The sequence below is a fragment of the Oncorhynchus mykiss genome, chromosome 23, assembly GCF_057628025.1.
Source record: "Oncorhynchus mykiss isolate SJ-2025 chromosome 23, ASM5762802v1, whole genome shotgun sequence".
Lineage (NCBI taxonomy): Eukaryota > Metazoa > Chordata > Actinopteri > Salmoniformes > Salmonidae > Oncorhynchus > Oncorhynchus mykiss.
Genome location: NC_143044.1, coordinates 43,727,064 through 43,754,363, shown reverse-complemented (window position 1 = coordinate 43,754,363; position 27,300 = coordinate 43,727,064). Strand labels below are relative to the sequence as shown.

The window sequence follows — 27,300 nt, the reverse complement described above, 5'->3', positions numbered from 1 at the left end:
CCTTTTTCTTTGTGTGTGTGTGAGGAGGTGTACAAAGACCATGACCACCTGGGGCACTATGACCGCCTGAGGCACCATGACCGCCTGGGGCACCATGGGCAACTTGATATTTTTTATTTTTTATTTAGCCAGGTAGGCAAGTTGAGAACAAGTTCTCATTTACAACTGCGACCTGGCCAAGAATAAAGCAAAGCAGTTCAACACATACAACAACACAGAGTTACACATGGAATAAACAAAACATACAGTCAATAATAGAGTTGAAGAAAATCTATATACAGTGTGTGCAAATGAGGTAAGAAAAGGGAGGTAAGGCAATAAATAGGCAATGGTGGCGAAGTAATTACAATATACCAATTAACACTAGAATGGTAGATGTGCAGAAGATGAATGTGCAAGTAGAGATACAGGGGTGCAAAGGAGCAAGATAAATAAATACAGTATGGGGATGAGGTAGTTGGATGGGGTATTTACAGATGGCTATGTACAGGTGCAGTGATCTGTGAGCTGCTCAGATAGCTGGTGCTTAAAGCTAGTGAGGGAGGAAAGAGTCTCCAGCTTCAGTGATTTTTGCAATAAGAGGAAGAGGAAGTAGAAGAGGGGCTGTGGCTGAATTGGTAGAGGCAGTTGATGGACATGGTAGAGTGAGGAGGGCCAGACACAGGGCATGTAAAGCCCAGGGGAGAGTATACCCACCTGGCTTCCAGTACTGGGCCAGCCCAGGATAGCACCACAGTCCTGTGTGAGGGAGGAAAAGGGGGCTGTGTCTATCCAAATCCACTCTGAATGGGAGCACCACTTCTAAGCCAATGTAATGGACCTTGGAAATGGAAAATGTTAGAAATTCTATTAAATACAATTCGATCTACACAGTGGTGTAAAGTACTCAAGTAAAAACAATTTAGGGGGATCGGTACTTTACTTTACTATTTATATGTTTGACACATGTTTTACTTTTACTTGACTACATTCCTAAAGAAGATAATGTACTTTTTAGTCCATACATTTTCCCTGACACCCACAAGTACACATTACATTTTGAATGGCTAGCAGGACAGGAAAATGGTCAAATTCATGCATTTATCAAGAGAACATCCCCTGGTCATCCCTACTGCCTCTGATCTGGAGGACTCACTAAACACAAATGCTTTGTTTATAAATTATGTCTGAGTGTTGGATTGTGCCCCTGGCTATCCTTAAATAAAAAACAAGAAAATTGTGCCGTCTGGTTTGCTTAATATAGGGAATTTGAAATGTATTTTAATACTTAAGTGAGCAATTACATTTGCTTCTAATACTTAAGTATATTTCAAACCAAATACTTTTAGACTTTTATTCATTCAGTATTTTACTGGGTGACTTTCAATTACTTGAGTAATTTTTTGGACAATTGGGTACTTCCTCCACCACTGGTCAGACAGTTTTCCACAATGTCTATTTAGAGCCAAATAGTTTACTTAGATTTTTGTTGTGCCTTTCCAATGCCTTTCTTTTTGCTTTGTGATGATTTGGTTGGGCCGGATTTTCTGAGTGATGTCTTGAGGCTCTATGGGGTTGGTTTGGGTTGGTGAAATGAGCCTTAGAACCAGCTGGCTGAGGGGACTCTTCTCTTGTTTCATCTCTTGACATTGTAGAGCTGTGTGATGGAATGTTCTGAGGTCGCTTGTTTTTAGATGGTTGTAAAATTTGAATGCTCTTTTTTTTCTATTCCAATAAGGAGATGGTATTGGCCCAATTCTGCACTACATGCATTGTTTATAGTTTTTCTTCGCACTTGCAATGCAGTCTTGCAAAACTCTGCATGCAGTATTTTGATTAGATGTTTGTCCCATTTGGCAAATTCCTTATTAGAGAGCGGACCCCATACTTCGCTGCCATATAAAGAAATTGGTTCTATAACTGATTGGAATATTTTGAGCCAGATTCTAATTGGAATTTCCATTTTAATGTTCCTTTTAATGGCATAGAATTCTCTTCTTGCTTTGTCTCTCAGCTCATTTACAGCCATGGAAAGCTACCTGCGTTTCTGATATTTAGTCCTAGATATGTGTAGTTTTTGGTGTGTTCTAATAGAACTGTGTCCAAATAGAATTTATATTTGTCATCCTGATTTCCGGACCTTTTTTGGAATATCATTATATACATTTTTTTAGAGGTTAACTGTCAGAGCCCAGGTCTGACAGAACCTGTGCAGATGATCTAAATGCTGCTGTAACCCCTCCTTAGTGGGAGACAGTAGCACCAGGTCATCTGCGTACAGCAGACACTTGATTTCAGTGTTGTGTAGGGTGAGACCAGGTGCTGCAGATTCTTCTGTTTTTGTCAATTCATTAAGGGAGGGAGAGGTTGTTGTCCTTGCACCACACGGCCAGGTCTCTGACCTCCTCCCTGTAGGCTGTCTCATCATGGTCGGTGATCAGGCCTACCACTGTTGTGTCATCAGCAAACTCTATGATGGTGTTGGAGTCGTGCCTGGCCGTGCAGTCATGAGTGAACAGGGAGTACAGGAGGGGACTAAACACGCACCCCTGAGGAGCCCCCGTGTTGTGGATCAGCGTGGCCGTCTCATCGTTGTTGGTGATCAGGCCTACCACTGTTGTGTCATCAGCAAACTCAATGATGGTGTTGGAGTCGTGCCTGGCCACGCAGTCATGGGTGAACAGGGAGTACAGGAGAGGGCTGAGAACGCACCCTTGTGGAGCCCCAGTGTTGCGGATCAGCAGGGTGGAGATGCTGTTTCCTACCCTCGCCACCTGGGGGTGGCCCGTCAGAAAGTCCAGGACCCAGTTGCATCACTGTTACATCCTCAGAAAGTATGAGCTCCTGAGTTGGAAAAATCTTGTGCAATACACTGACACATGTCTTGTTTTCAAGATCCTAAATGGCCTGGCTCCCCCTCCACTAAGTTATTTTGTTAAACAGAAAACCCAAACATATGGCAGCAGATCCACAAGGTCTGCCATGAGAGGTGACAGTTCCCTTAAGGGAAAGCACCTTTAGTCAATCTGCTTTCTCTGTGAGAGCTTCCCATGTTTGGAATATACTGTCATCAGACACACATAACTGCACCACCTAACACACTTTCACAAAAAACATGAAGACATGGCAAAAAGCCATTCAGATTTGTGAACATAATCTCTAGTTGTGTATTGCCGCTTTCCATGCTGTCTGTAGCTTGTGAGGTGTGGAAACACTTTGTTGCTTTTATGGATTATGTCTTGTTGCTTTTTTGTGCTATGTTGCTCTGTCTGCATGCGATGTCTTGCTTATCCTATGTTGCTATGCATGTACTCACTGCTCAATGATTGTCTGTATTGTTATTGTAATTGTTTTTAATAACCTGCCCAGGGACTGCATTTACTTATCTTATCTTTTTTACTTATCTGTTTTTTACTTAACACTTATTTTTCTTAAAACTGCATAGATGGTTAAGGGCTTGTAAGGAAGCATTTCACTGGAAGGTCTACACCTTTTGCATTCGGCTCATGTGACAAATACAATTGGATTTGTTTTGAAATCACCCCAAAGGTGTTCGATGGGGTTGAGATCAGGGCTCTGTGCAGGCAAGTCAAGTTCTTCCACACCAATCTCGACAAACCATTTCTGTTTGGACGTCGCTTTGTGCACGCATCGTCATACAGGAAATGGCCTTCCCCAAACTGTTGCCAGAAAGTTGGAAGCACAGATTCCTCCTCCACCAAACGTTCCAGTTGTCACTATGTATTGGGGCAGGTAGCATTGTCCTGGCATCCGCCAAACACAGATTCATCCGTCGGACTGCCAAATTGTGAATCGTGATTCATCACTCCAGAGAACGCGTTTCCACTGCTTCAGAGTCCAATGGCAGCGACATTTCCTCCACTCCAGCCAACACTTGCCATTGCACATGGTGATCTTAGGCTTGTGTGCAGCTGCTCGGCCTTGGAAACCCATTTCATGAATCTCCCGATCTAACAGTTCTTGTGTTCACGTTGCTTCCAAAGGCAGTTTGGAACTCGGTAGTGAGTGTTGCAACTGAGGGCAGATGACATTTAGTTTGTCCAGTTCTGTGAGCTTGTGTGGCCTACCACTTCATGGCTGAGCCGTTGTTGCTCCCAGATGTTTCCATTTCACAACAGCACTTACAGTTGACTGGGGGAGCTCTAGCAGGGCATAAATTAGACTTATTGACTTGTTGGAAAGGTGGCATCCTATGACATTGTCAAATTGAAAGTCACAGAGCTATTCAGTAAGACCATTTTACTGACAATGTCTGTGTATAGAGATCGCATGACTGTGTGCTCAATTTTATACACCTGTCAGCATCATACCAGGTGTGGCTGAAATAGCCGAATCCACTAATTGGAAGGGGTGTCCACATACTTTTGTATTTATAGTGTAAGTCAAGGGGGACACGAGAACGAAGGCAGCTTTTGTGTCCCCAATGTAAGTGGTAATCAACCAGTGGCGATTTTAGCATTTAAATCTTGGTAGGGGAATAAAAAAGAAAAGTGGAATGCATGCCAGCAAAGCCACAACACAACACAACACAACACTAAACAATACATTAATTGCACTATAATGGTGACAAACGGTGACAAAAACTGTTTGGGCCTGCATAAAGCTGTCCCAACAGCAGTCCCAACATCTTACCACTGCTATACCTGGTTATCAGCGGAGCCTTGTCTGGCAGCAAAACAGTTCCTTCAGCCTTATTTACTGCCTTTAAATTAAAACATTTCTGATATGGCTGACTTGCTGAAACAAATGTGGTTTCTAATGAAAATTGAGATGTACAAACTATGGCATAAGGGGACGACAAGCGGATAAGAGGCCATCCGTAATTTTGATTAAGCCATTAAAGTGCGAGCTAGGACGGACATAACATTAGTCAATATAACTAGTTGTTTAGCACTTTTGAAATGTACAGCGACAGAATTCAGAACATGGGCCGTTCTTACAGTGTTCTCCCTGTACACCAAGTCAAATCAAATCTCATTTTATTTGTCACATACACATGGCAGATGTTAATGCGAGTGTAGCGAAATGCTTGTGCTTCTAGTTCCAACCAGGCAGTAATATCTAACAAGTAATCTAACCTAACAATTTCACAACAACTACCTTATACACACAAGTGTAAAGGAATTAATAAGAATATGTACATAAATATATATGAACGAGTGATGGCCGAACGGCATAGGCAAGATGGCAGTGGATGGTATGGAGTACAGTATATGCATATGAGATGAGTAATGTAGGGTATGTAAATGTTATATAAAGTGCCATTGTTTAAAGTGGCTAGTAATACATGTATTACATCAAGATGGCAAGATGCAGTAGATCAAATGTATTTATATAGCCCTTCTTACATCAGCTGATATCTCAAGGTGCTGTACAGAAACCCAGCCTAAAACCCCAAACAGTAAGCAATGCAGGTGTAGAAGCACGGTGGCTAGGAAAAACTTCCTAGAAAGGCCAAAACCTAGGAAGAAACCTAGAGAGGAACCAGGCTATGAGGGGTGGCCAGTCCTCTTCTGGCTGTGCCGGTTGGAGATTATAACAGAATATGTTCATAAATGACCAGCATGGTCAAATAATAATAATCACAGTGGTTGTCGAGGATGCAGCAAGTCAGCACCTCAGGAGTAAATGTCAGTTGGCTTTTCATAGGCGATCATTAAGAGTATCTCTACCACTCCTGCTGTCTCTAGAGAGTTGAGAACAGCAGGTCTGGGACAGGTAGCACGCCCGGTGAACAGGTCAGGGTTCCATAGCCGCAGGCAGAACAGCTGAAACTGGAGCAGCAGCACGGCCAGGTGGACTGGGGACAGCAAGGTGTCATCATGCCAGGTAGTCCTGAGGCATGGTCCTAGGGCTCTGGTCCTCCGAGAGAGAGAAAGAAAGAGAGAAAGAGAGAATTAGAGACAGCATACTTAAATTCACACAGGACACCAGATAAGGCAGGAGAAGTACTCCAGATATAACAGACTGACCCTAGCCCCCCGACACATAAACTACTGCAGCATAAATACTGGAGGCTGAGACAGGAGGGGTCAGTATAGAATACAGTATATACATATGAGATGAGAAATGTAGGGTATGTAAACATTAGTGCATTGTTTAAAGTGGCTAGTGATACATTTATTACATCAATTTTTCCATTATTAAAGTGGCTAGAGTTGAGTCAGTGTGTTGGCAGCAGCCACTCAATGTTAGTGGTGGCTGTTTAACAGTCTGATGGCCTTGAGATAGAAGCTGTTTTTCTGTCTCTCGGTCCCTGCTTTGATGCACCTGTACTGACCTCGCCTTCTGGATGATTGCGAGGTGAAGAGGCAGTTGCTCGGATGGTTGTTGTCCTTGACGGTCTTTTTGGCTTTCTTGTGACATCGGTTGGTGTAGGTGTCCTGGAGGGCAGGTAGTTTGTCCCCGGTGATGCGTTGTGCAGACCTCACTACCTTCTGGAGAGCCTTACGGTTGTGGGCGGAGCAGTTGCCGTACCAGGCGGTGATACACCCCGACAGGATGTGCTCGATTGTGCATCTGTAAAAGTTTGTGAGTGATTTTGGGGACAAGACGAATTTCTTCAGCCTCCTGAGGTTGAAGAGGCCTTCTTCACCACGCTGTCTGTGTGAGTGGACCATTTCAGTTTGTCCGTGATGTGTACGCAGAGGAACTTAAAACTTTCCACCCTCTCCAGTACTGTCCCGTCAATGTGGATAGGGGGCTGCTCCCTCTTCTGTTTCCTGAAGTCCATGATCATCTCCTTTGTTTTGTTGACATTGAGTATGAGGTTATTTTCCTGACACCACACTCCGAGGGCATTCACCTCCTCCCTGTAGGCCGTCTCGTCATTGTTGGTAATCAAGCCTACCACTGTAGTGTCGTCTGCAAACTTGATGAACCATAGGATAAATAAAGGGGGCGTATGAGCAGACAATGAAAGCTCTTACAATATTTGATGATTACATTTCTCTAAAACAGGTTATAGGCTACAGTAGAACAGTCAGAACAGTAGGGGAAATTTAGAGGGGTAAATAGACCAAATTATTAGGGTGAGGCAGATGGGCTACTAACATCTTATTACACAACATACACTTAGTATTACTTTCTTAGCTACAGTATACATGTCTCCCTGGCATATTACATAATTTATGAAGCAGCATACAATACATTTTTGGACTTACATTGTTCATGCTGTGTTCACTTGAACAAGAAGGTGGCGCTGCGGTCCTCCGAATTAACAGTTGTTTTGAGCGTGGCACAAATCATGCTTATTTGACAGCATGGCCAATGTTGAATGTTTATCATTTTCAATTTAGAAAAAAGCCCCTTAATCCCAGATGTAGGACCACACAGCCACTGTCACTGATTCCTTCCAAACCACTCGCTGAATTTGTGATTTCCAACTTGTTGTGTAATGTTTATGTCCAATGACCTATGAGCACTGATACGTTTTATCTATAATTGCTCTTCATTATTTCCCTTCATATGACAAGGATTAAAAAGGATTTGCCAGTAGATTGTCAATTTGATTCATGATGATGACTGCTAGCTAAAATTGTGAAAGTATGATGTTGACATGATCAGTCCAATCAAAGCTTCTGTATAAGGTGGTTTTCTGTCATTTTATCTGTGGCCAATGACCTTGAGCCTTCTTGGACGGGCACTTCTATGGCAGCCGAAGGGCTAAAATGTTCAAGGTCTCCTCTTACACTTGGCAGTGACGTAAAGTCTCCATTAGTGACAGAACACTGAGCCAATCACGGCGCAACGCTCCATATGTTCTGCTGGCTTGCCCCACCACCACAGAAAGCACTGAGCTAGGCTGAAACACCTGCCATACTCAAGAAAACAAAAAAAAGACCATAGCTGTGTTTGAATACTCATACTAACCACACAATTTGTGACATGAATTGAGTATATAGTATGCTTATTGGTCATAGTATGGATATAGTTATTATGGCAAAAGTTCCTGGATGCCGTACTAAATTCACCAAAATACTAAGTATGTACGCAGAGAACACTATTTCCGTACTTTTAGGGCTGATAAAGCAATTCTTAAGTAAATGGGCGTGGCTTCACAACGTTTTCAGATTTGAAGAAAATGGCGGAAAATATGCAGCCGAAGTGCGACGAGAGCAAATACAAATTCATTGAACTAACTAAGCAATGTAATAAAGTAATGACTTTTTAAATAAGTTACGTTACATGTTATGTTGGCTGACAATTTGTTAGCTACGCTACTCTTACGAACCGCATAGCATTACAGTAGTATGTGCCTGTATGTTACCTAATGTTTTGAATTTACAATCTGACAATGCTCTGGATTTACGAACGCGCAGAGTACTCTGTTACTGCAGATTGAATTTACGAACACACCCGAAATCGTACATTTTTTTTGCTAGTCATTTGTTGTGCTAACAAGCTAGCAAGAGGTTGCATAGCAACAGCATCAACTTCCGGTAGACAGGCGAAGGTCTAGTATTTATTTTTTATTTTTTTATTTATTTCACCTTTATTTAACCAGGTAGGCAAGTTGAGAACAAGTTCTCATTTACAATTGCGACCTGGCCAAGATAAAGCAAAGCAGTTCGACACATACAACGACACAGAGTTACACATGGAGTAAAACAAACATACAGTCAATAATACAGTATAAACAAGTCTATATACGATGTGAGCAAATGAGGTGAGATAAGGGAGGTAAAGGCAAAAAGGCCATGGTGGCAAAGTAGATACAATATAGCAAGTAAAACACTGGAATGGTAGATTTGCAATGGGAGAATGTGCAAAGTAGAAATAAAAATAATGGGGGTGCAAAGGAGCAAAATAAATAAATTAAATACAGTAGGGAAAGAGGTAGTTGTTTGGGCTAAATTATAGGTGGGCTATGTACAGGTGCAGTAATCTGTGAGCTGCTCTGACAGTTGGTGCTTAAAGCTAGTGAGGGAGATAAGTGTTTCCAGTTTCAGAGATTTTTGTATTGGCATTGGCAGCAGAGAACTGGAAGGAGAGGCGGCCAAAGAAATAATTGGTTTTGGAGGTGACTAGAGAGATATACCTGCTTGAGTATGTTGAACTGTTGAGTATGCTCAACTGAAACGATCCAGTTAATTTACAGTATACTAAAATGAACTAATAGTATATAGTTTGTAGTGTATACTCATTAAGTATGTAGTATACAGTATGTTAGTATGGGTATTCGAAACACAGTCCATGTTGGTATGTAGCTTTATTAATTCAATAATATATATAATTTTTTATAAAAAAAAATGTCATCCAAGGGATCCTACAATATGATATCCTTGGTAAAAAAAAATCTAAATGTAATTCTAGAATGCCAGCTAGCTAGAGTATGAACTGTGGAATTAATTAAAATCATCATATGCAACGTAGGTAATTTGACATGCCCCGGAGTCGTCCAAGTGACGAGTTCACGTACTAATTTTACGTAATACTGGAGCTCCGCTTTCCTGGCGGAGAAGATGGCGGCTCCTGGACCGGGAGAGTATTTTAGCGTCGGGAGCCATATCTCTTGTCTTACCTGCTTGGGCCAGCGTCTGCAGGGAGAAGTGGTGGCCTTCGACTACCAGTCCAAGATGTTGACTTTGAGTATCCTTTCTCCATTTTAAGATGCCATTGAATCATTGGCCTGTTTGCCTTCGGTGAGGGCCTGTCTGTAACCAACAAATGTCAAATAGTTATCCGCGCAGGCGTGATTGTAGCTAGCCGAATTGCCTAGCTAGCTTTGTCTCACTTGAAATATTTTGATACAATTCATTACTTTTGTATTACATTTTGCAAATATTGCTGGAGTTTTGCTCTGATCGTGTAGTTATTGCTTACATGTGTTGTGAGCCAACGTAGAATTGCTGGTCCTCGACTAGGATCACTATTTGGCAGATCTCATGGCATCATGGCAGTTTCATTAACAGTATACAGTAATTGTTATTGGCTAGCGTGACCGTCTTGCTTACTGACTGACCAGTGCATATGGGTTTGACATGCGATATACTATCATTCTTATTGCCACCTAACTGATTGCAATGTTAGGCAAATGACAATTCATTTCATTTACTCAACGCTAACTAGCGACGTTCATTTGCTGTTAGTTAAGAGCTAACGTTAGCTTGCGTTTAGATAGCCAGCAAATGATAATTTATGCTACCATTTGACGCTGTTAAGAATATCAAGCATAAAGACAGTCTTAGTTATCAATCCGATTAACTAGCACGGCATGATTGACTTGTCATAGTCAGTGGATGACCCAAGGGTACCTAGTTATCGTTAGCTAGCCTAGCTTGTTAGCTAGCTACGGTAGCATGATGAAACATGCCGGTTCTGTCACTGTACAGTAACGCTAGTTAGCTAAAAGCGAATCGTATTGGTCAACTATATGGCTCTTCAATAAACCTTGGCCCAAGTAACTAGCTCAAAAAGCTATGGATTTCTCTGGTCAATCCACACTTTTGACGGTGGGTATAGGACCACCATACATGTGCTCCAATGACTGGTTGTCAGTAGCCCTTGATCATGACTCTCAGTTCCATTACATTACACTTAAGTGGTTGGATGAAAGCGTCTCCTGTAGTAGTGGGTGGGGGTTGTTAAGATCCAACGGTCGGTCTGATCATTAAGATGCATAGCTTGCAGTGCAGTTTTGTATTTCTACTCCGCATTATCCCTACTTGAGGCACATGTGCTTCTCTTTTCAACTAGCTAAAAGCTTGGTAGTTGGAGTGTGTGTATTTATGTTTTTATGCATGGTAAAACAACACGAGTAGAAAATATTGAGCTCATGCGGTGCTGACCTGTTGCACCCTCTACAACCACTGTGGTTATTTGACCCTGCTGGTCAAATATGAACGTTTGAACATCTATGAACGTTTGTTATTCAAGATGTTCAATCTTGCCTTAATGCCATGTACTCTTATCTCCACCAGGCACAGCCAGATGAGGACTGGCCACCCCTCAGAGACTGGTTACTCTCTAGGTTTCTTCATATGTTCCTGCCTTGCTAGGGTGTTTTTCCTAGCCACCGTGGTTCTACATCTACATTGTTTGGGGTTTTATTCTAGATTTCTGTATAAGCAATGTGTGACATCTGCTGATGTGAAAAGGGCTTTATAAATACATTTGATTTGGTATACAGAACAAATACAATTTATTTGTCACATACACATGGTTAGCAGATGTTAATGCGAGTGTAGCGAAATGCTTGTGCTTCTAGTTCTGACAATGCAGTAATAACCAACAAGTAATCTAGCTAACAAACACACCACTGCCTAGTGCTGCACCCCCAACGCACTGCGCCATTGAAAATTAATGACTTGCGCTGGAACAGTTTGATGCAGCCGGTGGACATAAAGACCTTAACTTTAATATCAGAGAGAAATCATTTGAATAATACAGGTTAAATTGATACTCACCTTGATCGTGCCGAAGCGTAACTGGGGAAGTGTAATGGAAGTGTAGTTTAGTCTGATGGAGGCTCCATAGCTGTAACTGCTACAGTAAGTGTGTCTTTATTTGAAGGATTCTTTCTCGCTGATGAAAGACGAGGGCCATATGTTTAGAAAGCCATTTCGCAAGCAATGATTATTGATGTTTCTTAACGATAAAGATGCACTATGCAATGTGAATAGTGTGGGTAGCCATATGCCTTGATGTTCAGGAGTCTTATGGCTTGGGGGTGGAAGCTGTTTAGAAGCCTCTTGGACCTAGACTTGACCCTCCGGTACCGCCTACCGTGTGTTAGCAGAGAGAACAGTCTATGACTAGGGTGGCTGGAGTCTTTGACACCTTTTGGGCCTTCCTCTGACACTGCCTGGTATAGAGATCCTGAATGGCAGATAGCTTGGCCCCAATGATGTACTGGGCCGTTCTGTAGTGCCTTGCGGTCAGAGGCCGAGCAGTTGCCATGCCAGTCAGAATGCTGTAGAACCGTTTGAGGATCTGAGGACCCATGCCAAATCTTTTCAGTCTCCTGTGGGGGAGTAGATTTTGTCGTGCCCGCTTCACGGTGTGCTTGGACAAAGTTAGTTTGTTGGTGATGTGGACACCAAGGAGCTTGAATTTCTCAACCTTCTCCACTGCAGCCCGTCGATGAGAATGGGGGTGTGCTCGGTCCTTTTTTTCATTTAGTTCACAATCATGTCCTTTGTCTTGAACACAGGGAGAGTTTGTCCTGGCACCACACTGCCAGGTCTCTGACGACCTCCCTGTAGGCTGTCTCGTTGTCGGTGATCAGTTTTGTCATCGGCAAATTGAATGATGGTCTTGGAGTCGTGCCTGGCCGTGCAGTCATGAGTGAACAGGGAGTACACCTTGATGGGGTGAATTGACCCTAATATTGGTGGGGAGAATAGACCCTAATAAGCAGTTTGATGGGGATAATATACCCTCATAATGATTGACTCATTCTAACCCTGCTGATGGTGATATATTTGCTCAGTCAAATACCTGTAGAGGAGTAGAAGGCACTCAACCAATGAGATGAGGTGCAAGCAAAAAAATCATTAAGGCATTTGGAAGGAATAGGTGTGACTCTCACGTGAGAAATACGCCTGCCAAATGCTCAGTCAAATGGCTGGAATATTTTGCAGCATGACAGATATACTGTCTGGACTGTTGGTAAAATGGGGTGTTTTTGTATAGACTTAAAGTGAATCCTCCATATTTATCCACAGGTCTTGATTCTTTAAATGTCACTGATGCTCTAGCCATGTGCTAGGATGCTTTTCTACTGTTACTGCTACTACTATGCATTGTGTGATACTGCTGCTGCTACTACTATGCATTGTGTGATACTGCTGCTGCTACTATGCATTGTGTGATACTGCTGCTGCTACTACTATGCATTGGGTGATACTGCTACTATGCATTGGGTGATACTGCTGCTGCTACTATGCATTGGGTGATACTGCTACTGCTGCTATGCATTGGGTGATACTGCTGCTATGCATTGTGTGATACTGCTACTATGCATTGTGATACTGCTGCTGCTACTATGCATTGTGATACTGCTGCTGCTGCTACTATGCATTGTGTGATACTGCTGCTGCTGATACTATGCATTGTGTGATACTGCTGCTGCTGCTACTATGCATTGTGTGCTGCTGCTGCTACTATGCATTGTGTGCTGCTGCTGCTATGCATTGTGTGATACTGCTGCTATGCATTGTGTGATACTGCTGCTATGCATTGTGTGATACTGCTGCTATGCATTGTGTGATACTGCTGCTATGCATTGTGTGATACTGCTGCTATGCATTGTGTGATACTGCTGCTATGCATTGTGTGATACTGCTGCTATGCATTGTGTGATACTGCTGCTATGCATTGTGTGATACTGCTGCTATGCATTGTGTGATACTGCTGCTATGCATTGTGTGATACTGCTGCTATGCATTGTGTGATGCTGCTGCTATGCATTGTGATGCTGCTGCTATGCATTGTGATGCTGCTGCTATGCATTGTGATGCTGCTGCTATGCATTGTGTGATGCTGCTGCTATGCATTGTGTGATGCTGCTGCTATGCATTGTGTGATACTGCTGCTGCTGCTATGCATTGTGTGATGCTGCTGCTGCTCTGCATTGTGTGATACTGCTGCTGCTATGCATTGTGTGATGCTGCTGCTGCTCTGCATTGTGTGATGCTGCTGCTGCTCTGCATTGTGTGATGCTGCTGCTGCTCTGCATTGTGTGATGCTGCTGCTGCTATGCATTGTGTGATGCTGCTGCTATGCATTGTGTGATGCTGCTGCTGCTATGCATTGTGTGATACTGCTGCTGCTCTGCATTGTGTGATGCTGCTGCTGCTATGCATTCTGTGATGCTGCTGCTGCTATGCATTGTGTGATGCTGCTGCTGCTCTGCATTGTGTGATACTGCTGCTGCTATGCATTGTGTGATGCTGCTCTGCATTGTGTGATGCTGCTGCTGCTGCTCTGCATTGTGTGATGCTGCTGCTGCTCTGCATTGTGTGATGCCGCTGCTGCTCTGCATTGTGTGGTGATGCTGCTGCTGCTCTGCATTGTGTGGTGATGCTGCTGCTCTGCATTGTGTGGTGATGCTGCTGCTGCTCTGCATTGTGTGGTGATGCTGCTATGCATTGTGTGGTGATGCTGCTGCTGCTCTGCATTGTGTGGTGATGCTGCTGCTGCTCTGCATTGTGTGGTGATGCTGCTCTGCATTGTGTGGTGATGCTGCTCTGCATTGTGTGGTGATGCTGCTGCTGCTCTGCATTGTGTGGTGATGCTGCTCTGCATTGTGTGGTGATGCTGCTGCTCTGCATTGTGTGGTGATGCTGCTGCTCTGCATTGTGTGGTGATGCTGCTGCTCTGCATTGTGTGGTGATGCTGCTGCTCTGCATTGTGTGGTGGTGCTGCTGCTGCTCTGCATTGTGTGATGCTGCTGCTGCTCTGCATTGTGTGATGCTGCTGCTGCTCTGCATTGTGTGATGCTGCTGCTGCTCTGCATTGTGTGATGCTGCTGCTATGCATTGTGTGATGCTGCTGCTATGCATTGTGTGATGCTGCTGCTATGCATTGTGTGATGCTGCTGCTGCTATGCATTGTGTGATGCTGCTGCTGCTCTGCATTGTGTGATACTGCTGCTGCTATGCATTGTGTGATGCTGCTCTGCATTGTGTGATGCTGCTGCTGCTGCTCTGCATTGTGTGATGCTGCTGCTGCTCTGCATTGTGTGATACTGCTGCTGCTATGCATTGTGTGATGCTGCTCTGCATTGTGTGATGCTGCTCTGCATTGTGTGATGCTGCTGCTGCTGCTCTGCATTGTGTGATGCTGCTGCTGCTCTGCATTGTGTGGTGATGCTGCTGCTGCTCTGCATTGTGTGGTGATGCTGCTGCTGCTCTGCATTGTGTGGTGATGCTGCTGCTGCTATGCATTGTGTGGTGATGCTGCTGCTGCTCTGCATTGTGTGGTGATGCTGCTGCTGCTCTGCATTGTGTGGTGATGCTGCTGCTGCTCTGCATTGTGTGGTGATGCTGCTGCTGCTCTGCATTGTGTGGTGATGCTGCTGCTGCTCTGCATTGTGTGGTGATGCTGCTGCTCTGCATTGTGTGGTGATGCTGCTGCTCTGCATTGTGTGGTGGTGATGCTGCTGCTCTGCATTGTGTGATGCTGCTGCTATGCATTGTGTGATGCTGCTGCTATGCATTGTGTGGTGGTGATGCTGCTGCTATGCATTGTGTGATGCTGCTGCTATGCATTGTGTGATGCTGCTGCTATGCATTGTGTGATGCTGCTGCTATGCATTGTGTGATACTGCTGCTGCTGCTATGCATTGTGATACTGCTGCTATGCATTGTGTGATGATGCTGCTGCTGCTATGCATTGTGTGATGCTGCTGCTGCTATGCATTGTGTGATGCTGCTGCTGCTATGCATTGTGTGATGCTGCTGCTGCTCTGCATTGTGGGATACTGCTGCTGCTATGCATTGTGTGATGCTGCTATGCATTGTGTGATGCTGCTGCTGCTCTGCATTGTGTGATGCTGCTGCTGCTCTGCATTGTGTGATGCTGCTGCTGCTCTGCATTGTGTGATGCTGCTGCTGCTATGCATTGTGTGATGCTGCTGCTGCTATGCATTGTGTGATACTGCTGCTGCTCTGCATTGTGATGCTGCTGCTGCTGCTCTGCATTGTGTGATGCTGCTCTGCATTGTGTGATACTGCTGCTATGCATTGTGTGATGCTGCTGCTGCTCTGCATTGTGTGATGCTGCTGCTGCTATGCATTGTGTGATGCTGCTGCTCTGCATTGTGTGATGCTGCTGCTGCTCTGCATTGTGTGATACTGCTGCTGCTGCTACTATGCATTGTGTGATACTGCTGCTGCTGCTACTATGCATTGTGTGGATGCTGCTGCTACTCTGCATTGTGTGCTGCTGCTGCTACTATGCATTGTGTGCTGCTGCTACTGCTGCTATGCATTGTGTGCTGCTGCTGCTACTACTGCTACTACTATGCATTGTGTGCTGCTACTACTGCTGCTATGCATTGTGTGCTGCTGCTGCTACTACTGCTACTACTATGCATTGTGTGCTGCTGCTACTATGCATTGTGTGCTGCTGCTGCTGCTATGCATTGTGTGATACTGTTGCTGCTGCTATGCATTGTGTGATACTGTTGCTGCTGCTATGCATTGTGTGCTGCCGCTACTGTGCATTGTGTGCTGCTACAACTACTGCCACTACTATGCGTTGTGTGCTGCTACTACTATAACGGACTGTAGTTGATCCGTGATCCGTACAGATCACCCCCCCGCCCCCACGGTTCGGCATGCAAGTGAACCGCGGATCAATTGCAAAGTTTTACCACCATAGTGTGAAATACAGTTGTCTGCCGTTGTAACTTTTTAAAGTAATAATTCCCTAAATCTTGATGCAGAGTTGCTGTGAGAAGATAGACAAGACCGATGCGTGTTTTGTTTTACTCTGAAGCCTGAAAGTTGATTTGATTTGACTTTTACATTTAAAAAAAAAAAAGCAGTTTGTGTGTGTACTGTTCATGTGAACGGGCCTGCAGGTAGCCTCGTGGTTAGAGCGTTGGACTTGTAACTGAAAGGTTGCAAGATTGAATCCCTGACAAGGTACAATTCTGTCGTTCTGCCCCTGAACAAAGCAGTGAACCCGCTGTTCCTAGGCCGTCATTGAAAATAATAATTTGTTCTTAACTGACTTGCCTAGTTAAATAAAGGTACAATAAAAAAATGTTGAATCCCAACGAATCAATCCTGGATGCTTGCGTTCCATAAAGCAAAGAAGAAAAAAAGAGCAGTGACCATGGCTAGCAGAGGAGGTGAAGCACTGGAATAGCCTCCCGCTTCATTTAAGTTTCATGTATGGGAGCAGTTTGCCTTCCCTGTCAAATATGATGACAGAAGAAGGGTGGTGGACAACACCATTACGGTGTGTAGTTATTGTGCTACAAAGCTGTATGATCATGGAAATGCATGTTCAAAGCGTCATCACCCTGGTGTGTCAGTGACGGCAGCCAACTCAGCCAAGAGACAACTTCTCACCGGCATTTAAGCGCTTTGCTGCAGAATCATACCGGGCTGAAGCCATCACAATCTATTGGGATGTTTATCGCTGCAGACGTGAGGCCATACTCTGTTGTGGAAAACAAAGGGTTTAAAAATATGGTGAAAGTGCTTGAGTCACGCTAAAAAATCCCCTCGCGCACCCACTTCAGTATGAAGATTGTGCCAGATCGTTATGAAAAGGGAAATATCAAAATGGAGCACTGAAACTGCACCATCTGTGTCCATGATCCAACCTCTGAGAACAAGGATTCTACAATCCATGGCCCCAAGTGAGGAAGACAGCACCATCACTAGAGATGTCAAGGCTTCCATTACCTGAACCCCAGATACCTCCCCCCTAATGTACAGGACTACCTTCATAGATCTACTGCACTGGATCCAAGGTTCAAGTCCAGGTCTCACCTAGACCCTGCCCTATGCTGGAGGACATGCAGTGATCTCACCACAAGGATTGTGGCCACTGAAGAGGTAAAAAAAGAAGTGTGAATTACTTAAATAATAAATATACTGCAGTCTAATCTTAGTCAATGTTATTGCTCTTAGAATCATCCATTTAAAAAAAAAAAATTTTTTTTTTGAAATAATGGATTTTATTAAACGTTATTGCCGGAATTTATAGTTAAATGAAAATAAATAATTAGTTAGTTTAATAGATCAAGTAATTTCTTTCTGCAGGGTCAAGCCACCGAGCTGACAGGAGCAGACTCAGAGGCATCTCCTCCACAAAATAATTTGGCTATGAAGGAGCTTTTCGGGGAGACCTTTGCGATCACGGACACAGGCAAGACATTTGCAACACCATCGAAGAGGAGGCATCCTACAAGGCAGCAAGCGGCATTCCACTGGATGGCGATCCACTGACATGGTGGAAAATCAATGAGTGTAAATACCCTCACATTGTCATGATGGCAAGATGCTGCCTGGCACTTCAGTTCCTAGCGAGAGGGTGTTCTCCACGGCAGGGGACATAGTGACTGCAAAGAGGTCTACCCTCTCCCCAGACAATGTAGACATCCTCATCTTTTAGAAAAATAATTTGATGTTAAGCTCAGGTCTGCCCAGCTTTCTTTCTTTACTTGTTTTGATGATGTGGACACAGGCTATTTTTTTCATTCACTGTTCAAAGGAAGAAGGTATGATGCCTCATACTGCACTTTCATTTAACAATTGAGTATTGAATATTTTATTTTAAGATTTCATTTAAACATTGAAAAGTTTAAGTGTTCTTTAAGTAATAAATGGAAAGCAAAGTTATATTTGTCTCCGCTTTTTTTTCTGATCTGAAAAATGATCCAGTCTGTGACTCAAAACTGTGATCCGAAACAAGTTTTTTTTATTAGTTCCACTACTACTACGCATTGTGTACTACTACTCAGCTTGTTTACCTTGACTTGAGTTCCTCCCAGAATGTGATCCCTCCAGCAGAAAGCCAAATCTCCACGACGTCATCCTGATCAATTTAGACTATGTTTCTGAAGTGGATATAATAAATGATCGCACTGAAACGCCTCCTCTAGCATCACTGAATGTTAGCAAGGTAAGCCCTCATCTGCTGTCATACTGTAGGTCCCTCAAATTCAGCCAGTTCCTGCTTTTTTCATTCTGCCCCTCTAATCAGGGACTGATTTAGACCTGGGTCACCGTGTGTGTGTGAAATTAATTATCAGGTAGAACAGAACCAGGAGTATTCCTGACCTCGGCGGGTAAGATTTGAATACCCCTACTGTAGATGCTGCTTGACTTTGTGTATCCTAGCCTAGGCTTTAGTCGGGATTCTTTGTTCTTATGATTAGCCTATTTGTATGGTAAACAAAATCTGGTACATTTTTTTTTTTGTACATCTTATGAACAGGCCAGGCCCAGTGTTAGGTTAGGTTACTTGCGATGAGATGACTTGAGTTCCATTTGTCACCTGTCTCAAATAATCACCCATCTGAGCCAGTCATTGTTAAATCTTCCTTGTCAACTTTCTCATCCCATTTTTCTGATCAAGGCTATGAATTGTGTTTTCAAATGTAAGCAAAAGTTGCGTCTTGCGACTATTCCCTTCAAATGCATTTATATACTGAACAAAAATCTAAACGCAACAATTTCAAAGATGACAAGTGCGCAGGTGAGCTTCCCTGAGACCGTTTGTACAGAAATCCTTCGGTTGGTCACAGTTTCATCAGCTCTCTGGGTGGCTGGTCTCAGATGATCCTGCAGGTGAAGAAACCCGATGTGGAGGTCCTGGGCTGGCGTGGTTGGACGAACTGACAAATTCTCTAAAACGACATTGCAGTTTGTGCACAATTTGAGAGACTTTTTGTGAATATGGAACATTTGAGATCTTATTTCACCTCATGAAACATGGGGCCAACACTTTGCGGTTATATTTTTGTTCAGCGTAGGTTTTGATTGCACCTTGACTCAAGTTGGTTGACTGTCTTCAAATTCCCTCCTAACTTTCTCCTCCCTGCCATCTTTCTCCAAGCTTGCCAATCGAGCACGGTCAGAGAAGGAGGACAAGCTATCCCAAGCATATGCAATCAGTGCTGGGGTTTCTGTGGAGGGCCAGCATCTATTCCAGACTATTCACAAAACGTAAGTGCCTTTTTCAATTCAATAATATTAATTTCAGAGGGGCAGAGTGTCGTTGGGCAGCATTGTCTACTGGTTATAATATATCTGACACGGGCAGATGATTCTTTATGGATCCCAGGCCTCCACTGGGCCTACTGAATATCCTTTCTAGTTGTAATGGCCAGGTTTAGAGGCAGGTGATTTGAATACGTCCCACGTTAGTTCAACACGAATTCAAACAATGGAAATCTTTGTTTAAATTGGTACGACGCGGTAACGACAATCCCAGCTCCGACACCTCTGTTTTTCCACACACGGCCAACGCGGTGCGACTAATGATCAACTGCTGTGCACACAAACTAAGTGATAGCACGTCGGGCGGCAAGATTCTCTGGGAGAATTGGATAATTCACCTTATAGTACTTAGTTGTCCTTCATCTCCCCAATGTCTGTATCCCTATCTACCTTTACAGATGATAGGTTTAGATAATCTAATAATACATAATTTATAAGAGTAAGTTTTAGCTTCATAAATAAAAATGATTCAATTGAGATTTCATGCTTTACTTAACACTTAAACTTTTCAATGTCTCTATTAGTAGTTTAAATAGACCTGACTCAGCTCAAGGACTGTTTGACCCGTTAAATGATTTGATGTGTACTATGTTCTGCAGCATCAAAGACTGTAAATGGCAGGAGAAGAACATAATGGTGATGGACGACGTTGTGATCTCACCGCCATACCAGGCTGACAACTGCAAAGGCAAAGAGGGAAGTGCTTTAAGTCATGTACGCAAAATAGTGAGTATCGCTTCCCTACTACAACTTTTAGGTCTGTCAACCTACCTGCTGCGGTTAGGTCTACTACACCTACATCTGTCTACCTACTACAACTTTTAGGTCTGTCAACCTAACTCCTGCGGTTAGGTCTGTCCACCTACAGTTGAAGTTGGAAGTTTACATACACATTAGCCAAATTCATTTAAACTCAGTTTTTCACAATTCCTGATATTTAATCCTAGTAAAAATCCCCTGTTTTAGGTCAGTTAGGATCATCACTCTTATTTTAAGAATGTGAAATGTCAGAATAATAGTAGAGAGAATGATTGATTTATTTCAGCTTTTATTTCTTTCATCGCATTCCCAGTGGGTCAGAAGTTTACATACACTCAATTCGTATTTGGTAGCATTGCCTTTAAATTGTGTAACTTGGGTCAAACGTTTCGGTAAGCCTTCTACAATCGTCCCAAGGATGAACCAGACTCATGGTCTTGGCTGAGTTCTTTTGATTTTCCCATGATGTCAAGCAAAGAGGCACTGAGTTTGAAGGTAGGCCTTGAAATACATCCACAGGTACACCTCCAATTGACTCAAATTTGGCCAATTAGCCTATCAGAATTACATCATTTTCTGGAATTTTTCCAAGCTGTTTAAAGGCAGTCACCTGAGTGTATGTAAACTTCCGACCCACTGGAATTGTGACACAATGGATTATAAGTGAAATAATCTGTCTGTAAACAGTTGTTGGAAATATTACTTGTCATGAACAAAGTAGATGTCTTAACCGACTTGCCAAAACTATAGTTTGTTAACAAGAAATTTGTGGAGAGGTTGAAAAACTAATTTTAATGACTCCAACTTAAGTGTATGTAAACTTCTGACTTCAACTGTACCTACTGCGCTTAGGTCTGTCCACCATTACTGCTACTACTGTTAGGTCTGTCCACCATTACTGCTACTACTGTTAGGTCTGTCTACCATTACTGCTACTACTGTTAGGTCTGTCTACCATTACTGCTACTACTGTTAGGTCTGTCCACCATTACTGCTACTACTGTTAGGTCTGTCCACCATTACTGCTACTACTGTTAGGTCTGTCCACCATTACTGCTACTACTGTTAGGTCTGTCCACCATTACTGCTACTACTGTTAGGTCTGTCCACCATTACTGCTACTACTGTTAGGTCTGTCCACCATTACTGCTACTACTGTTAGGTCTGTCCACCATTACTGCTACTACTGTTAGGTCTGTCCACCATTACTGCTGCTACTGTTAGGTCTGTCCACCATTACTGCTACTACTGTTAGGTCTGTCCACCATTACTGCTACTACTGTTAGCTCTGTCCACCATTACTGCTACTACTGTTAGCTCTGTCCACCATTACTGCTGCTACTGTTAGCTCTGTCCACCATTACTGCTGCTACTGTTAGGTCTGTCCACCATTACTGCTACTACTGTTAGGTCTGTCCACCATTACTGCTACTACTGTTAGGTCTGTCTACCATTACTGTTAGGTCTGTCTACCATTACTGTTAGGTCTGTCTACCATTACTGTTAGGTCTGTCTACCATTACTGTTAGGTCTGTCTACCATTACTGTTAGGTCTGTCCACCATCTACTACTAATACTGTTAGGTCTGTCCACCATCTACTACTAATACTGTTAGGTCTGTCCACCATCTACTACTAATACTGTTAGGTCTGTCCACCATCTACTACTAATACTGTTAGGTCTGTCCACCATTACTGCTGCTACTGTTAGGTCTGTCCACCATTACTGCTACTGCTGTTAGGTCCGTCCACCATTACTGCTACTACTACTAATACTGTTAGGTCTGTCTACCATTACTGTTAGGTCTGTCTACCATTACTGCTGCTACTGTTAGGTCTGTCCACCATTACTGCTACTACTACTAATACTGTTAGGTCTGTCCACCATTACTGTTACTATTGTTAGGTCTGTCCACCATTACTGCTGCTGCTACTAATACTGTTAGCTCTGTCCACCATTACTGCTACTACTACTAATACTGTTAGGTCTGTCCACCATTGCTGCTACTACTGTTAGGTCTGTCCACCATTACTGTTACTACTGTTAGGTCTGTCCACCATTGCTGCTACTACTGTTAGGTCTGTCCACCATTACTGCTGCTACTGTTAGGTCTGTCCACCATTACTGCTGCTACTACTACTAATACTGTTAGGTCTGTCCACCATTACTGTTACTACTGTTAGGTCTGTCCACCATTACTGCTACTACTACTAATACTGTTAGCTCTGTCCACCATTACTGCTACTACTACTAATACTGTTAGGTCCGTCCACCATTACTGTTACGTCTGTTAGGTCTGTCCACCATTACTGCTACTACTGTTAGGTCTGTCCACCATTACTGCTGCTACTGTTAGGTCTGTCTACCATTACTGCTGCTACTGTTAGGTCTGTCCACCATTACTGCTGCTACTACTACTAATACTGTTAGGTCTGTCCACCATTACTGTTACTACTGTTAGGTCTGTCCACCATTACTGCTGCTACTACTACTAATACTGTTAGGTCTGTCCACCATTACTGTTACTACTGTTAGGTCTGTCCACCATTACTGCTGCTACTACTACTAATACTGTTAGGTCTGTCCACCATTACTGTTACTACTGTTAGGTCTGTCCACCATTACTGCTGCTACTACTACTAATACTGTTAGGTCTGTCCACCATTACTGTTACTACTGTTAGGTCTGTCCACCATTACTGCTGCTACTACTACTAATACTGTTAGGTCTGTCCACCATTACTGCTACTACTGTTAGGTCTGTCCACCATTTACTGCTGCTACTACTACTAATACTGTTAGGTCCGTCCACCATTACTGCTACTGCTGTTAGGTCTGTCCACCATTACTGCTACTACTACTAATACTGTTAGCTCTGTCCACCATTACTGTTACTACTGTTAGGTCTGTCCACCATTTACTGCTGCTACTACTACTAATACTGTTAGGTCCGTCCACCATTACTGCTACTGCTGTTAGGTCTGTCCACCATTACTGCTACTACTACTAATACTGTTAGCTCTGTCCACCATTACTGCTGCTACTGTTAGGTCTGTCCACCATTACTGCTGCTACTGTTAGGTCTGTCCACCATTACTGCTACTACTGTTAGGTCTGTCCACCATTACTGCTACTGCTGTTAGGTCCGTCCACCATTACTGCTGCTACTGTTAGGTCTGTCCACCATTACTGCTGCTACTACTACTAATACTGTTAGGTCTGTCCACCATTACTGCTGCTACTACTACTACTAATACTGTTAGGTCTGTCCACCATTACTGTTACTACTGTTAGGTCTGTCTACCATTACTGCTACTGCTGTTAGGTCTGTCTACCATTACTGCTACTATTAGGTCTGTCCACCATTACTGCTACTACTACTAATACTGTTAGGTCTGTCCACCATTACTGCTACTGCTGTTAGGTCTGTCCACCATTACTGCTACTACTGTTAGGTCCGTCCACCATTACTGCTGCTACTGTTAGGTCTGTCCACCATTACTGCTACTGCTGTTAGGTCCGTCCACCATTACTGCTACTACTACTAATACTGTTAGGTCTGTCTACCATTACTGTTAGGTCTGTCTACCATTACTGCTGCTACTGTTAGGTCTGTCCACCATTACTGCTACTACTACTAATACTGTTAGGTCTGTCCACCATTACTGTTACTATTGTTAGGTCTGTCCACCATTACTGCTGCTGCTACTAATACTGTTAGCTCTGTCCACCATTACTGCTACTACTACTAATACTGTTAGGTCTGTCCACCATTGCTGCTACTACTGTTAGGTCTGTCCACCATTACTGTTACTACTGTTAGGTCTGTCCACCATTGCTGCTACTACTGTTAGGTCTGTCCACCATTACTGCTGCTACTGTTAGGTCTGTCCACCATTACTGCTGCTACTACTACTAATACTGTTAGGCCTGTCCACCATTACTGTTACTACTGTTAGGTCTGTCCACCATTACTGCTGCTACTACTACTAATACTGTTAGGTCTGTCCACCATTACTGTTACTACTGTTAGGTCTGTCCACCATTACTGCTGCTACTACTACTAATACTGTTAGGTCTGTCCACCATTACTGTTACTACTGTTAGGTCTGTCCACCATTACTGCTACTACTACTAATACTGTTAGGTCCGTCCACCATTACTGTTACGTCTGTTAGGTCTGTCCACCATTACTGCTACTACTGTTAGGTCTGTCCACCATTTACTGCTGCTACTACTACTAATACTGTTAGGTCCGTCCACCATTACTGCTACTGCTGTTAGGTCTGTCCACCATTACTGCTACTACTACTAATACTGTTAGCTCTGTCCACCATTACTGTTAGGTCTGTCCACCATTTACTGCTGCTACTACTACTAATACTGTTAGGTCCGTCCACCATTACTGCTACTGCTGTTAGGTCTGTCCACCATTACTGCTACTACTACTAATACTGTTAGCTCTGTCCACCATTACTGTTACTACTGTTAGGTCTGTCCACCATTACTGCTGCTACTGTTAGGTCTGTCCACCATTACTGCTACTACTGTTAGGTCTGTCCACCATTACTGCTACTGCTGTTAGGTCCGTCCACCATTACTGCTGCTACTGTTAGGTCTGTCCACCATTACTGCTGCTACTACTACTAATACTGTTAGGTCTGTCCACCATTACTGCTGCTACTACTAATACTGTTAGGTCTGTCCACCATTACTGTTACTACTGTTAGGTCTGTCTACCATTACTGCTACTGCTGTTAGGTCTGTCTACCATTACTGCTACTATTAGGTCTGTCCACCATTACTGCTACTACTACTAATACTGTTAGGTCTGTCCACCATTACTGCTACTACTGTTAGGTCCGTCCACCATTACTGCTACTACTACTAATACTGTTAGGTCTGTCCACCATTACTGCTACTGCTGTTAGGTCTGTCCACCATTACTGCTACTACTGTTAGGTCTGTCCACCATTACTGCTACTACTGTTAGGTCTGTCTACCATTACTGCTACTACTGTTAGGTCTGTCCACCATTACTGCTACTACTGTTAGGTCTGTCCACCATTACTGCTACTACTGTTAGGTCTGTCTACTATTACTGTTAGGTCTGTCTACCATTACTGCTACTACTGTTAGGTCTGTCCACCATTACTGCTACTACTGTTAGGTCTGTCCACCATTACTGCTACTACTGTTAGGTCTGTCCACCATTACTGCTACTACTGTTAGGTCTGTCTACCATTACTGCTACTACTACTAATACTGTTAGGTCTCTCCGCCATTACTGCTACTACTATTAGGTCTGTCCACCTTTACTGCTGCTACTACTACTAATACTGTTAGGTCTCTCCACCATTACTGCTACTGCTGTTAGGTCTGTCCGCCATTACTGCTACTACTACTAATACTGTTAGGTCTGTCAATGCATTGCCTTTGTTGTGTAAAAATTATACAATTAACATGTCATTTGCACTTTTTCTTACTGTTTGTTACCATAAGAAAAGGTATTGATCATACATCTCAAGTTGTCTTCCCCTGTCCTTCCTCTGCAGGTTGAGAAACATTTTAGAGACTTGGAAAGTCAGAAGCAACGTTCACAAGCACAGCAAACACAGAACTCCACTTTATCATCTTGAGTCAGCGCAGTGTGGGTCGGGCCAGCCAGGGAATGCAACACTGCGGCGGGCTGGTGGACGGCACGGCGGGCAGGCTGTCTCGACTGCAGGACGAGGTTGGCATTCCTAGCCCTCCTTGTCAGAGACCAGGAAGATACAGCGCTGAAGAGCACTGGGTTCAGAAGATCAAAAAAACATTCACGAAAAAGAGGAAAAGACTTCATCTTAAATTAGACTTTATAAAGATAATTTAAAACATCAGCCATGAAGCAACCATATAGTTAAAGGAAACTAACTTCATCTCACTCATCCCTCCCATCAATCCATCATCGTCCTCTTCTCCCCAATGGCTTTTCTCCTTTCTTTTCCATAAATTTCATTTATTCAAAAAGAGAAAAATAGACCAGTCAAAGGCTTGTTACCTTTTATTTTCTGTCAATTTCCTATTTTTTTTGCTATATCCATGTTCTACAAGTGTCTGTTTTTCTGTATTTTAAACAAAACGTGACTTGAAATGCCACACTTTAAAAGACATTTTCTAAAATAAAAGTAACAAATTCTGACTCTAATACAGTAATTTCAATAGCTTTTTGCGAGGCAAAGAACAAACCTTTTGAAAGAGTCCATGACAAATTATTGATTTCCTGTTAGGTATTTGTACAATGAATTGTGTTAAATGGAACTTTGTCTCTGAAAAAGAATGGTCAGTCAATAGTGCAGTAGGCCTCATTAAACAACTGACCACTGCACTCATGTTTCTGTTCACATGAAGTGAGATCAGTCTGGTTTTACAAGGCTCCAGTAGGCTACCGTTTAATTAAGACTGTATTCAATGTGCATGGTCAAACCTGGCACCATTTACACTCTGTCCCGTTAACTAACACATTATACTGGTATTGGTGCCATGTAAAGTACAGAGATGTATCATGTAAGTTGTTCAATCAGTCCCATTTTCTAGAATTTGACTACACAGCCATTGTTATTTTCTCATTAGAAATAGATTTTATTACAGAGAACTGACCTCACAGAATCCAGCCCTTCATTACCTGGACATTCAATGAATTCAAATGCGAAACGGATTCTTATTTCTCCAATGCTGGCCCCTGCTGTGCTTGCTGCTTCAAAGAACTCCGGACAGAGGATACAGAACAAGATGGGTGAAGGGAGGCTAAGTTGTCATTCCAATGGACTGTAAATTACAGGTCATTTCAGTGTCAGTGATGTTACCTGTCAAAG

General features: G+C 43.2%; 1 protein-coding gene and 1 long non-coding RNA gene across 2 annotated transcripts; both read left to right on the top strand.

Moving 5' to 3' along the window:
* The first annotated feature begins 9,369 nt into the window (after positions 1–9,369).
* On the top strand, positions 9,370–26,633 carry LOC110502960 (protein LSM12 homolog A). Its single transcript, XM_021581307.3, has 5 exons — positions 9,370–9,591; positions 18,458–18,588; positions 19,525–19,634; positions 20,288–20,414; positions 26,002–26,633. The coding sequence occupies exons 1-5, from the start codon at positions 9,465–9,467 to the stop codon at positions 26,083–26,085; spliced, it is 579 nt and encodes a 192-aa protein (XP_021436982.1). The 5' UTR covers positions 9,370–9,464; the 3' UTR covers positions 26,086–26,633.
* On the top strand, positions 15,821–18,303 carry LOC118943905 (uncharacterized). The gene is made up of 2 exons (XR_005039252.2): positions 15,821–17,519; positions 17,727–18,303. It is a non-coding gene; the product is annotated as an uncharacterized LOC118943905 (long non-coding RNA).
* Positions 26,634–27,300: the final 667 nt, after the last annotated feature.